Source organism: Heliangelus exortis, chromosome 2, assembly GCF_036169615.1.
Source record: "Heliangelus exortis chromosome 2, bHelExo1.hap1, whole genome shotgun sequence".
Taxonomy (NCBI): domain Eukaryota; kingdom Metazoa; phylum Chordata; class Aves; order Apodiformes; family Trochilidae; genus Heliangelus; species Heliangelus exortis.
Genome location: NC_092423.1, coordinates 24,303,391 through 24,318,510, shown reverse-complemented (window position 1 = coordinate 24,318,510; position 15,120 = coordinate 24,303,391). Strand labels below are relative to the sequence as shown.

The 15,120-nt window shown below is 39.5% G+C and overlaps 1 protein-coding gene across 1 annotated transcript in view; it reads left to right on the top strand.

Moving 5' to 3' along the window:
• CALCR (calcitonin receptor) overlaps window positions 1-9,613 on the top strand; it is a 142,187-nt gene extending 132,574 nt beyond the window's left edge. The window contains exon 13 of the mRNA XM_071735244.1: window positions 5,376-9,613. Within this exon, the coding sequence (XP_071591345.1) occupies window positions 5,376-5,597 (222 nt within the window). The 3' untranslated portion in view covers window positions 5,598-9,613. The remainder of the gene's footprint in view (window positions 1-5,375) is intronic.
• The last annotated feature ends 5,507 nt before the right edge of the window (window positions 9,614-15,120 follow it).

Here is a 15,120-nt window from a genome sequence, read left to right as displayed (position 1 = left end):
GCATTCAGCTCTGGAGCTGTGTCAGATGACATCCCCAGTGGTACTGTCAGGGCAGAGGAGCCTGCAGGGATGTAATTGCTTTCAGTCTTTTGAGGATTAATGAGGGCCTTTTTAAGCTCAGTGTTTTTCACACAGTAATCAAGAAAAAAAAAAGAAAAAACAAAAAACAAAAAAACCAAAAACCCAAAATAAAACAAAATCAAACAAAACCAAACAAATAAACAAAAAAAAAACCCCAACAAAACCTGGAGGCAAAGACGTCTACTGTTCTTTAGATCAATATTTTATATACCTACAGCTGGTTTTAGGTCTGCTTAACTGCATTTTAAAATAAAAAAAAACCCCAACCAGTTAAAATTATGTTGAGAACCATTGAAATTCCTTCAGTAAGCCATTTTCCAAATCTGGTTAACTGAAAAATTCATTTTCAACACCTCAAGAGCATTCAACTGCAGAGATAAAAAACACCACATATCTTAGAAAAGCTAGAAGGTCTTTTAAAAAGGTAATTTTTAATCCAGAGCAGAGGAATTAGATACAGAGCAAGCTTTTTTAGGCTAACAGTCAGTATGTCATTATAAAAGAGATATTCACTCTCCTGTTTATCCCTGTATATTATTAGAAAGCAGCAGTTTCCCAGTAATGATTTGACCACCTTGATGTTTTGATAGCAACTTGAAGCAATTTATTTTATTGCCTCCAAACAATGTGTTACCCCAAAATCCTGTCCTTGAACATTGCCTTTTTCACTCTCCTCAGCATCACCTTACAATTTTTCAGATTAGAGTTTGGAAAAAAAAATTCCTTCATGTTTTGTAGCTTTAGTTAAAAACTTGATTACTCCATAATTCTCCAACTCTAATGAGAACATATGAATTTGTGCCTAGAGTAAAAGCTGTAGCTATGCTAAAAATGAGCAACAAGAAAATGCATTGAAAACAGAAGGTATCTTAAAGTCAGTTTGTTTATTAAGTATGTTTCATCAAATAGCTCTTATTCCAAAGTCCTTTTGGCAATGCCACAATGTCAGAGTTTATCAGTCATATGAGCTAACCTCTAGTTTGCAAGGTAGGAAACTAAAAGCCATGTTCTGGGAATGAAAATCAATCTAAAAAAATCCATCCAGCTCTTTCTTGTGCATTAAGTATTGTATTACATTACATTTAATTCAAAATAAATGTACTTGGTAATCCAAGAAAATGCATGATATCATACATGACATCCAGACTTCCAGCCTCAGAGACTCATTGCACTTTGTGGCCTTCTTACTGAGATCCTGTTAGGAAGAAGCAATAGCAGCCTCTAATTCCTTACATGGACTGAAGACCCACAGTCTGGATCCAAATCCTTGGTAACAGAAATGGTCACCAAACTCCTAGTCACCTCCAAAAGTCTTTTTGACAAATCTGGCAGCCTATGGTAAGAAGACCTCTTTCCTTGTGAAAAGCACTTCTGATAATTAAATACTCAGCAAGCCATCACTAAGGGGACATGTCTATAAAAGATGATGCCCCAAAGGAAATGTGGCTTCTAGTTTTGTACTCTATTGCTCCTACAAGTAATCACATGGGTGGCTTAACGACCTCTGGGTAGCTCCAGACTGCATGTAGCATTAATGACATCTTGATGGAGTGGCTGACCAGAAACATTAATCTGTGTCAAGGAGTAAGGACAAACAGCCATGGGGATTCAGGTTTCCCAGACATATTGAGAGTGATTTTTGTTGGTGCTTGGCTACTTTTCGCCATTACACCCATTTTCAAAATTGTTGTAACTTTTTCAGGCTTGCAGATTGTCTCACATAGTCAGTGGCAGGGATGCTGAGAAAAGGTCTCATTATATTCTTATAGGAAATTTATTTAACAGACAATAAGGAATTTGGGTTTTAGAATTTCCCATTAATTTGGGCAGAGAGTCAAAGATGCAAACTAGAGACAGCTTGGTGCTATTTGCATCAGCATGTTACCAATACGTATCAAGTTTACATACTACAGTAACTGTGCTGTGGCCTGTGCCAGAAGGGAAGATGAAAAGCTTATGACCCCTTTCCTCCAAATCCCATTTGTTCCTGCAGTTACAGAAGGCACAGATATGTAAGGCACAGAACCTACAGAGGAACAGCAACAGACTAACGCCAAGATGGCATTAGGTCCTTCCAAGGGGAGTGCAGGTCTGAATTTGGCTGCCCAAGAGAAGTAAGATGAGATCATTTCCCCCCATCTTGCTGTGTGCAGTATGACTTAAACCAAAGGCACAGTTTGGTCTTCAGTCATGGTAAGAGTGTCCTGGCCCAGCGTTAAACCATGACAAGGAGATTTTTTCCAAGCTGCTCTATCTATGGGCTGACATAGAGCTAAAAATTCAGTGTGGGGTAAGGAGATTATATTATAGTACCACAGGAGCCTGGGTACTCTGGGATTTACTTTTTCCTACTGGAATATTTAACTTCAAGGCTGAAACACATGAAGTTTAGCCAGGGCAAACAATAATAAACTCAGAACCACCTGACAATTATTTATATTGCTTTCATTGTCTACTACCTCACCAACCTCCCTTTAATACCAGTAGTCAATCTATAGAAGAAAATGTAAGAATAGTAATAGGAAGCTGTACCAATTCATGTGGAAGAACACAAACACAATGGATTTGTTCTGGACTTTTAAAATGACGGATCTTCTTGTGCATTTTCTTATACAATGTGTCCAGCAGCACTGTAGTTTTCCTGTCCAAAACCAGCAGTGTTCTGCAGATGATACAAGGTCTCTACAATAGTCTGCTCACCAGACCGTATTTCCAGGCCTGAGATTCCTTCTAGACTGCAAGGCTGGCCAACAAAATGGAAAGTCTGCTTGGAAAAATACCCCAGCCACATATCTTGTGTGCCAAAGAGGCATGAAAACAGAGAACAGGAAAGCCTTTTAAGTCCTGAAGAGCAGAGCAAATAATCTCAGACTCTTAAGTTCTTTACTTTCTTCTCTCTGCTACCACAGTGGAAAGCATGGCAGGCATCCCCTGGCCCCTCCTCATCCCCAGGAGCTTTGGTAATTCATGCACTACAGCTGTGCACATGGTTTTCAGTAATGTTGCTTCCCTTTAAAATCCACGCCTGAACCAACATTTTAGTTGGCACTGAATTATGATCATCTGAGGTCCTTGGAATCCCAGGAGATATCTAGATGAACATGTTGTTTTACTCCAGTGAAATAGTTTGTACTATCCATTACCAGCTGGAATCTCAGCAGGAGCTCATCACCTTCACAGCTGCTCTTCTCCCCATGCAAGAGCCATCAAGACCTTGGGGCCTGTACAGGGAGCAGGGGAAGGAGGGGATAGAAAGGCAAGAGGAAGGCTGTAAGAGCATGTTCTTGCCACCTTCACCAAAGATTCAGAAGTTGATCTGAATGGACAAACTGCTGTGAAATCAAATGCAACACTTCATGCAGAGGTGATGGCCAGAGGTGCACAGTGTGGCCAGAGCCACTAATGACTGCAGTGGCAGCACTGGAGAGGTGGCTGTGGATGGGCAGAGCTGCTGTGCACACCCAGGATTTCTGCATTATCCTTATTGTGTCTGCTCTGTAGGTTACAGGAGCCACTGCCCCAGCCTGATATTAGGGAGAGCAACTGACTTGATCCTTCTGAAGATTTCTTCTTCCAGTCTTTCCTCACAGTTTCTAGGGTGACTAAGCTAAAGTAGTCTTAAGGAGCACTGTAACATCAAAAGGCAATTTTAAAGTGACTAAAATCCTTATAGAGTTTGCCTTACTTGAAGTATTTCCTTATCATGCAACTGTGTTATTCTTCCACAATAATTCTTTCTCAGTAACAAATTTTTAAGAATCAGGTGTGATATAAAGCATCCCTGCATGCAGCCATTTCACTGTAGATCTCAATATTGGCATAGTAAGCTTTGCTTACAGCCCCAGTAATTAAAGTATGGTTGTAACCATATACCTTTTCCATGCTTATTATCTAATTTACCTGCAATCAGCCATTTTTTCTCTTTTCTCTATGTATTAGAAAGTAAAAGGGAATACATTTCTTCAGGTGAAAAGAACTCTTAATGGCTTTGCTTTGAGCTAAAAAAATAGCAGAAAAAGAGCTACTGTTTCAAACTGGGCATGGATATGATTTTCAGTTAGCTTTAAAGGACCAGTCCAGAAGATGATTGTTTATTCAAGAAAGTAGTCATACCAAAGTCAGTGCAACTACTTGCATGAGTCAGGATTTATAGCATCAATCCTCATACCTTGGCTTGTGTCTTGGATTAAAAATAAAAAGCCAAAGCAACTGAAATATCCATTCTTGGCATGCTGTGTAATCCTGCTGTGCACTCAGCAAGCATCTCAGATTCATAGCAATTCCTTATGAATCCTTGTCCCTATGTGATATAAGAGAACTTTCTTGCTGGCAGCTGTGGGTGGTGAGTAGATAACATTTTACTATATACATATTCACAGTTATTAGAAGTCTGGATAATTGGAAATATTAAAGTAATTTAAATTCATCTACATGAATCAAAGGTACTGTTCTGCACAGAGCCTAGAGAGTGACTTCAGCCAACTCCTGGAGCAAAAGGAACACACAATATCCACCTCAGCAGGAGCACTGAAACTCTGGGACACTGCTGTCAGCACAGTGCCTCCCCTGTGCCTCCCTTCTTCTGAAAGGGGGGTCAATTACAGCAGGTTTTTATGGCAAACTGCTCCTATTCTCACATTTTGCTGGTTGGAACCACTTACTTGGATGAACAAAGCCAGGACTTCCCCATTCCCTGCTCATGTCTCAATGCTTCCTTTAGAGAGGAGCTAACAAGTACCTGCATGCCTGAATGTGCAGCTGGGGAAGGGCTTCCTAAATTCTGGCAGGACTCAATAGCTTAAGTCATATCCTAGCATCATATATAACATCACTCTTAATGTGAATGTTGAATCAAAAATTTTTTTCCTAGATGAATGACAAAAGGTTGAAAACCTCTGCCATGCTGAGGTCTATGACCAAATGTTTGGTTTTTTGGTTTGGTTTGGGTTTTTTTTGCTAGCAGAGAACTTGTTTTTAAATTTCCTTCCTTCCTTCCTTCCTTCCTTCCTTCCTTCCTTCCTTCCTCCCTTCCTTCCTTCCTTCCTTCCTTCCTTCCTTCCTTCCTTCCTTCCTTCCTTCCTTCCTTCCTTCCTTCCTTCCTTCCTTCCTTCCTTCCTTCCTTCCTTCCTTCCTTCCTTCCTTCCTTCCTTCCTTCCTTCCTTCCTTCCTTCCTTCCTTCCTTCCTTCCTTCCTTCCTTCCTTCCTTCCTTCCTTCCTTCCTTCAAATTAAACAAAATGCTACAATTACAAGAGTTTAGATTATGCCCCATCCTAACCCCATTTTTCTTCAACAGGTACAAGGAGCTTTGAAGAGGCAATGGACACAGTATAAGACCCAGTGGGGCCAAAGGCGCCGCGAGCACTGTTCCACGCGATCTACCTCCTACACTGCAACATCAATCACAGAGGTCCCTGTTTACCTGTACCATCATGATTCCAACAATGAACAGTTAAATGGAAGATACACAGAGGACTCTGAACTTGTTGCATTAAAATCTGGAGAGACATCTGCCTAGCTCAGCACCAGCCATTACAAACATCATTTCACACTCTGCTTGTGAACAGAAGGGTAGGACTGTGGAAATCCAAGCCACTGAGAGAGGAGCTGAAAGGATACACAGTATTCAAACCACATCAGACTCTGAGAGTGATGGCGTAGAGGGAATCTGACACAGACCTGGGAATGGTGTTTCTTCCCATGCTTTGCAGCAGAGAGTGAACATGGACCTGCCCACCAGTCTATGTCATTTCCACATCTCCTGGTACCAGCCATATGAAGTGACCATCTGACAGTAGTAGCAGTTCCAGATAGCCCATGGCAAACAGGAAAGAAAAGAACAGTCTGTGGCAATTGGAAATTTTCAGCAATTTTTGCTTTCATTACTTTTGTTTAACACTAAATTTTGAACTATCAACTTTCACAAGATGTAACTGGCTTCGAGATCTTTACTTTTCCCCTTTTAATGAGCTTGATGGCTTCTTAAAAATTTTGCACATTGCGAGACAAATCAAACAGATGAACAGGAAAAAAGCTACCCTGAAGTATTCAAATCTTGATGATCTCCAAAGGATAAACAAAAACATTACCATCCCCAAAGAATACCCCAAAATATTTCCATCCCACTAGTAAGTGCATAAGACAAGTGAAAATAAAATAGCCATTGCATTATGAGATCACAACACCCTCAGAGAAAGAGAGTGGCTCTTTAGGCTGTGTCACATAGTTCCTGAAAGCATCTCAAAATAGGTTTTGTTTAACCATACTGCTAGTTCAAAAATATTTATCAGAAGAATTGTCACCTCATTACTCTTCCCAGAAACTCATCATTAAGCCACAGTTCTTTCACTCTGAGTAAACTGTGAAATTTGTCTGGAAATTATTATTTTCATTAATTACCATTCTGAGATGAATGCTAGATGAATGCTTATGATCACGTCAGTAAAGGATACCAGGTAAGAAATGAGAAACTCATCCATAAGCAGCAACTATTCTTAGAATATGGTTGCTGCTCCTAGTCCCTAATTGTTGATGTTGATAATTTCATATGTGAGTCTGTCATCAGGAAAATATGATGAATGTACAGTTTTGTAAGTAATAAGTACCTTTAATCACCCATTAAAGGCATCATTAGAGTCTCTCTGTTATTACCAAGGCAGAAATGAGGTCAGGGAGAAACTGATTTGTGCTTAGAAGTTACTGTACTGCTACTGCAAAAGTTGCAAATAACAAAAGTAACAAAATAGGTGAATTTCCACATGAAGCTAATTGTAAAGAATCTGCAAGCAGTGAGGCCAATGCCAAGGCTTTGCAAGGCTGCTGCTCCTATGGGTCTTTGTGCATAAAATGTCTGATGAATGTCATTCCTTCTTGCATCTCTCTTAAAAACTGTCCTATGTATTTCCCACACCTTTACCTTTGGCAGAGATACACATGGGATATTTCAAATGCTAAAAACTTTAAGATACTCATCACAATCTTTAACACTAAAGAAAGCTGAAAAGTTATCAGTCCCAGATGCTAGTGCACTTGCATCTGATGCTTCCACCCCAAGCAGGAAGACATGGTGAGAAGAAGAGGTAGCTGCAAGTGCCACTGGTGACACTTGCTCATGTAGAATGTCTAAATTCCAACCCTGACCCGGGAGGTGTAAAAATGCTGCCCTACATGTCAGGTGAATGGGAAGAGACAGAATGTGATCCCTTATACTACAGATGCATTCATGTGCAACTTCTGCTGCTGGTGTAAAAAATATTCTTTTCCTTCATTTGCTTGCTGTTTCATCCATAATGATGTTTTCTCTTTAGCACTGATTAAGGTACTTAAAATACCTTGGGTGATAAAAGTTTTAAATCCAAATCTTCTCAAATATTAAAGGAGAAAAGAAAAGCTGAAATGAGGCACTTGAGCAAAATGACAATTCTGCAGGTGCATTGAGGAGGGAGTGCAAGGCGTTCTGTATGCCACAAGCTAAAATGCACTTTAGATAGTCCCAAAGAAAGATATCATAAACTAATCCTGCCATAAACCTTGATGATCTATTTCAGATTCTATTGAAATTATCAGACAAATCCTTGTTGATATAGATGTGGTAAAGAACCCTCTTCAGTGTTCAGGAATGAGTTATTCAATACAGTTTAGTGTAGACCTCAAGAAGAGGAGGCAATTTCATCCTCAGCAATTTGAAACCATGTTTTACTGTTGTGTTCAGCCAGCTTCAATTTTTCCTTCAGTGAATTAGCTGGACCCTAAGCTTCCCTCATTTGTACATTTTAAAGGAGGTCTGCTGTACATGTCTACCTGCACAAGTCACTATCTCCCTGCAAAAATACCTTCCAGGAACAAGGTTGTGAGGGGATAGGCATAAACCCAGTTCTGTGAGAGGGGACTGAATTCCCAGTATCCATGGATGAGGCCAGCTCTGACCTGCTGGCACTGCAACCATAGAACAAATGAAGGTCTGGAGAATAGAATAAACTGTCCGCCAACAGTGCAGATCATCACATGGTTAATCCAGTGGAACATTTGCAAGAAAATGTGTATTTATTTAAGCCACATACCTTTTTATCAGGCTTTGAGGAATATGAAGGCAGTTATTTTTTCAGAGTAAAGTATTTTGCATATTGCTCTTTCTACTTTTGCCAGGGAACAAAGGGAAGATTTAGTCCTTAAAGACTATCAGGTGGCTGTGCTATAAATGCTGCATTTCTGAATAGCTTTGGGGCACACCACACTTCCCTGGAGCTGCAGAAGGCATCCTTTTTGAAGACACAAACAAGTTGGCTGTAAAAGAAGTGTGCTTAAAAAAGGAAGTTTAATAATGAACATGTTGGTTTTAATAATGCACATCTTTACAACATGTAAGCACAACTTGTTTTACAGTTTATTGTGTTCATGTGGACCTACAAAATGGAGATGCTTTGATATTATAGTGATTAGTTTCATTCTTCACCAATGATGTTTTTTTGCTGTGTTCAGTAGAATGCTCTGAAAAGCCAAATTGTAGATCGGTGGGTTGGGGTCTCGCTTTAAGCTTCAGGTGGCAGACTCGCTGTATGCTTATGTCAGCCCTTGTGGCACCTTTGGTTTCAGTGGAATGATGATCATTTGCAGCCACTAAAAATTAGGTTGAACATATATACTGAGTTTAGGGTTGGCATCACCCTTGGGCTTTGAAGGAAATGCTGTGTTTTAGAGGCACTTAAGAATTTATAATCAATATATTTTCCAATGGAAAATCCTATTTTTCTTCATTTCAAGATGGTTTGAGTTGTTGTCATTACACATATAAGGTAAATTCCACTTCTCTGCTTTATAAATATTACCACCACTAGTGACAGTAGCACTGGGAATGCTGATACCACCTCAATAATTACAATGTCTTGTTGACGGAAGGGTGTTTTGTCTCTAAGACATTTCACAGGAACAGAAGAAAAGCATAACTAATGTAGCAGTGTATGAAAAAGTAGGAAAGAGGCTGGGACTTGAATCAGTCAGAACAAGGTGTATGTTAAGAGGAAAACAACCTCACATTAATCACCTCTACAGTATCTATTTCCTCTCATACATGATATCTAACACTAAAACCCAGTTTAGTAAACATTTGCTCTGGCAGAAGGGTTTGTGTGGCTGCTTTGCTTCGGAAACCAAATCTATCAGGAAAATGCTGTTTGTTATTCTTTAGTAGGTACAGAAATACAACACAAATTAAAAGACCTGATGTGACAGAAGTAAGACTTGGTCTTTGGTTGATTTTCTTAACAAATGTGTTTTGGCTGAAATAAAGCAACCAAGGTAGAATAGACGATTTTTGTCTATTAAAATTCCTAGCAATAATGCTACCTTAATTAAAAGTCTGCCTGTTACTCATGTGTTTCTAGTGGAGCAACATAATTTTGGTTTGGGATAAAACCAACCATTTAACCTGGTGAATTTCTCTCCTCTGTTCCTGAATCTTCCTCTGTCCTTTGCCAACCCTAATAAACAAACCTGAGTGAAAGATGCAGATCCTAAAGATTAACAATGTGAAGATAACTGCATTTCCAGTGCTTGGATTTTTAAAAGTCAAGTGTGTCTTCTTGAAACTCAATGTGTATAGTTATTTGGTTACTGTTCATAACCACGATGGTTTGTAACACAAAAGTAATTGGAATTGAAAGAGCAATTGATCCCAAGCCAAAGAGACTCTGCAATGTGTGAAGCGTGCCCTCTCTGCCCTCTGGCAGCTGGGAAGACCTGAGATAAACCACATGCAATTTGGACAGTGTGCCAGCTACACAGAAAAAAAAAATAAAAATAAAAAAAAGACTATGCAGCTAATATTAGATCCAAACTGTATATTTTGAGTTCCTAGGGCAGCCGGATCACTGCAGTGTATCTTTGTACTTGCTCTGTGAACACCTGCTTCAGAGGGACCTGACAAAATGAAAGCATGAGTCCTACACAGCAAATGTCATTGGCCAGCAGTGAGGGAAATTTGGATGTCCAGCTTGAAATACTACCTCTGGTGGAGGAACAGGGTCAACTCTTAGTCAACTGTCCAGTGAAATTTAAGTCTCTTGCCATCCTTGAGGCTTGGCATGATGCCAGAGTTATACTGCTTTGACACCTTCAGTTCTAATAGGTGATGCACTAATTAAGGTACCTGTAAGTCTTACTTTTGAAGTATCCTTTTCATGACCAGGAAATGTTTCTGTGTGGAACAGAATTTTGCAGGTGCTTTTAGATAAGTCACAAATCTGTACTTATACACACCCCTTTACTGACTACTCAGCCCATCAACAAGAACATAAAAGAGTATTTCATAGCATCTCAAGTATCAATCAGTATGTTCTTCTCAGCCTAATAAAGAGCAGCTGGTTTAACCCTCCAATGAAATGCTGAGAATGTTATCACTGCTGAGCGTCTCATGCTGCTACAGAAAAAGGACTCATAGGGATAAAATGACTAACCAGGGTTTTATATGTGCAACTCATGAAACACAAATCAGCACAGTTAGGGGTGATTTAGGCCTCATTCCTCTGCCTTAGCAGAGGGAGCACCTAAATGACTTGTCACACTTCAGTCAAGACTTATTTTCTATGATTTATAGCATCAGAGGTTGGCACTGTGCTCTGCTGGGGCAGGAATGTACTTAACTCTCATTATATGCTATTTGAGATTTTTTTTCATAATCCAGTTTCAGGGTCTCAGAAGTCTACTTTTAACAGAAAAAAATGGGAAAAACCCAACCAAACATACCAAAACAAAAACAAAACAATGCCCTCTACAACTATCTTTGGTCAGTTTTTAAAGGAGATCAAATATCTGCATTGATTTTAGGAATCTCATTCCTTTTCTATGACTGTGACCAAATACAACTTGGAAAACAGCACAGGAGGTTACTTGATGTGATGTCTGATGTGCAGAGGTGTGAGCAGAGGCAGCCTCTCCTTTTGCAAGTGCTGGTGATGTTTGTTTGCATAAATACAGCCAAGGGAATACTGCTCCTTCCCTCATCTGCCCTGCATGTCTCTCCACCTCAGTATCACCACCACAGGAAGTGTTAACTTCCCAATCTATGAGTTCTACAAACTTTCAGGAGGAACATTTCTTCTTTCCAGTTCACACCTCACACTGACCTGCTGTTCACACAGGATTTACTCGCCACATGTTGGATTGACAAGTGTGCATTTGAATCCAAAGCAGTGCAGAGAGTTCAGGTGCTTGGCTCACATTGGTTTTTGTTTTGTTTTGTTTTTTTTTTTTAAGCAACAACAACAAAAACCCCAAATGTTGGAAATGGTAGGTGCAGATTTAAAACTAAATTAGGGATAAAAGTTTGAGCAGACAGATCAAGTGTCTTTAGAAACAAAATAACACTACCTTTCTTTTTTGACAGAATGTAATCCTGTTATCTGAAAAAGACAAAGTATCTAAAAAGTTCTTGAGAAGTCAAATGTCAGATATGAGGCACACAAAAGCAAATGGTTGGAAATTCTAGGTAGCATACATACCAATATATGTATAAATTATATATATATGAATATATATACAATTAATTATTGTAAGAAATGTGCAGGTAGAGAGTGACATGTAGTCCCTCCAAAATGCACAAACTGTAAGTCATGAGTGGGAGACAGTGGGGCAGAGAAGCCTCCCTTAACTCCCTTAAGCTTTCTGGAGACCCCTCATGGAGCACAGGTAACCAGGGTCACCCATCTGTCTGCTCCTGCACCATGGGCTCATGATGAGAATAACTGGGCCAAGAGAAATGGGCTTCACTGTGTTTCCCAGCTTGCTAAAACAAGGCTGAGATGATGAAAGGGGCTGGTCAGGAGGTGAGCAGAAGTAATCACTTTCCCAAATGCCTGTCTGCTCTCCAACAGGTAACCTCATTTATATCACCACGTGAGACCTACTGTTGAGAAAACTGACCTGAGACCAGACAGCTCTGATTTTAGAGGTTTCTAAATATCTAGCAAGCACTGAAAATCCATAGTGAAATACAGTCTCACCTTCACATTTAACATGACAGATCTCAATTCCTCAGTATAATGCTACATGTAGACTGCTTAAGGTAACTGGATACCATTTTTGCATTTCCCTGTGTTTTGTAGTGAAATCCTTTATCTCTGCTAGCACCTTATATGTGTTAACATGGATTGCACAAACTTCATAAATTGCTTGGCTGTTAATATATATGTTTCATTGTTCTGTTTATGGGTAAAGAGATAAATATTGTTTTACATTAAATGCTTAGCACATAGCAAATTCCAGATTGAAAAAGGCCCTTCCAGTCCATGCTGGCCACATAGAAAAACCTGTCAGGTGGAAATCCCTTGTATCTTGCTATCCTCCCTTTTCTCCCAGATATTTCTTTAGTTTTAAAGGAACAAAGTCAATACATTTCAATGCAGGTGGGTGCACAAGGCTGATCAACTTTCGTGCATTACACGATTTGGTGCTTCTGGGGGGTGAGTGCTGCCCGAGGAGATTTGTGGCTCTTCCCATTAACTGCTGCAAGGAGATGAACTTCTCCCAGTGTGTGTGTGCCTGCACAGCTGGGTGAGCACATCTGTAATGAATGGAATTTATGGATAAATACCCTCACAGTAATGTCCCTTCTGAGGAGAGCCTGGGAGAGAGTTCTGAGCAATTTAAACAATCTGTGAGACAAGATCAATAAAGAAAGTTATACAGAATAGCTGCCTATAATGAGTGCTTCTCTATAAGCTGTCAGAGCTCATATGCTGCTTGCTGTGGTTGGGTGGAGAGGTTTATTAAGTTCAAACATACAACAAATGATTGGGAAGTAGTTGAAGAAAAGGTTTTGCTTATTGAATTATATTATACTACAGGCTTTTTTTTTATGAGCTCTTTTAAAAATTTAACTCCAGGGACTTAGCCTCCATGCTCACAACAGGCTCTCCAGTGGCAGAAGGGAGATGCCCCTCTGGCAGATGCTGTAGCTTTGAACTGGGAGTGATTCAGACACTTCACAAGAATTTCAGTGCAAGTATATCTGGCACAAAGTAGATAAAATCCAGCCCTCATTTTCGAAAGGAGGGGGTGCAAGGATTTTTCATTTTATTCCTCTGCTTTAAAATTTCTTCTTTGTGGCAGACTCCTTGGGAGGTCAGAGTAAGTGAGAATGTGGAAGGACAGCAGATCACTCCAGCTGTGCCATCACCTACACAGGTACTGCCACATACACAATGTTTGTCATGACTTGTCAAGTTTGGGAAAATGCAAAAAAACCACAAAGCACCAAATTATTTCTACCAGTATTTCTACCTGTACCCCATGTAGGAGAAACTTGGTATTGGTTTTTCTTATCCATCAAGATATTATGGATGAAGGTCCCTGCATTTTAGCCATTTGTATCACATTGCACAAGCACTCACACTCTTGAGCACAGAATGGTGTATCAGTTGCCAGCAACACACTTCAGCAAAAGAAATTAACACAATCCTAACAAAGAAACATAGCAGATATCTTTTATGCTTATCTTATATGATCTTTCAAAATTAGCAATACTTCTTCAGGAAACAAAACATATACAATAGAACCTGGACATATTTTAAGCAGTTCTGTGTATATACAGTTTTCCTTTTTTTTTTTTTTTTTTTTTTTAATTCATGTGTAGATAAAATATTGCTGTTTATTTGTGACAGGAAAGTTTTATGCAATCAGTTTTTATTTGGTTATGCTTGAAATGCATGACTCACAAAATTGAAAAGGCTTTAAAATGTAGGAAGACTTCCATGTTGGCAAACCTGAGGGCCAGTCATAAGCCACGAATTCATGGTTTATGACTGATGTGAATGAAAACACAGTTGTAATTGAATTATCTCTTTCTTTTTATATGACAGGAAATTCATTGTGTACTTTAACATTTACTGTGTAATGTATTTTTATTTCATAAATATGTCTTTATGATTTTCTACACCAGGAGATGTATATTTCTGATTGTGGACCAGTTGTTCTGTTGTGTTGCCTTGTGTGCTGCACATAAGCTGAACTTTCCTGTAATATATTCACTACATGTAAAAAACCTTCTTACAAAGAAATATTGATTGAAGCTGTGCGTGAGATCTTGACCTTAATGAAATCAAAAGCAACAGCTGCTTGAGCTTTGTGGGAACCAGGATTCCACCCTTCACAGCTCCTAGTTTATCAATGTAAATGGGTCAGAGAGAAGATGCTTGGTACTGCCCCTGCAATATCCCTGTCACCCCCAGGGGCTGCAGACACGTGGGAACTGCTGTTGTTTTTTCAGATCATTTTCCCAACTGAGGAGATTACTCAGAGAGCAATGCTTGAGGAAAAAAAGCAGAAGTTAGACAACTTGTATTGCAGGAGATACAAGAAGATAGAGACCAGGAGTGAGGTTTTAGAGACCCTAGAAAGCTTGGTCTGCTTCAGCCCTTGGATCAGGCAATGTCTGGTGGGGTCCATGATGAGCTGGGTGCCAGCCAATTGCCATTTCTTAGTTTATTTTATGTGTTCCACAAGAGTGTTTTACATGCAATTTCTTTGACGTAGAACTGTCCATTCAGGAAATTTTGGCTTTGTGGGAGGCTTCTATTTTTGCAATTAAAGAAAATTCAGGCTTATTTAATAACTATTGGAATGTCTTCTTGTATTTAAAGTAATCAGATATAAGTGAATACCAAACTTTGTACAGTTGTAGAACGGTCACCTCATCAAGAACCTTTTTAAAGTCTGACAAGCCCAGCTATGAGCTAGTAGTACAATAGCATTAAAGGTCAAAGAAATACCTATTAAAATGAAGCCCAAACATGTGTTTAAGCCACTGGACTGCATGGACTCAGCAGACCTACATTTGGGTCATGTGCCTGCCACAGACTTACTGTGTGGTCCTGAAAAAAGATTGCAAATAAAGTGGTAGCCTCACTGAATCCCTTGACTCTGCTGCTGACAGATACAGGCTCCTACATTCAAAATCTAGATTTTTCCACCAGGTATATTTTTATTAGTAAAAACTCCCCACCTTTCAGCTCCTTTTATTGTAGACACATCTAAACCATTTTTAAGTG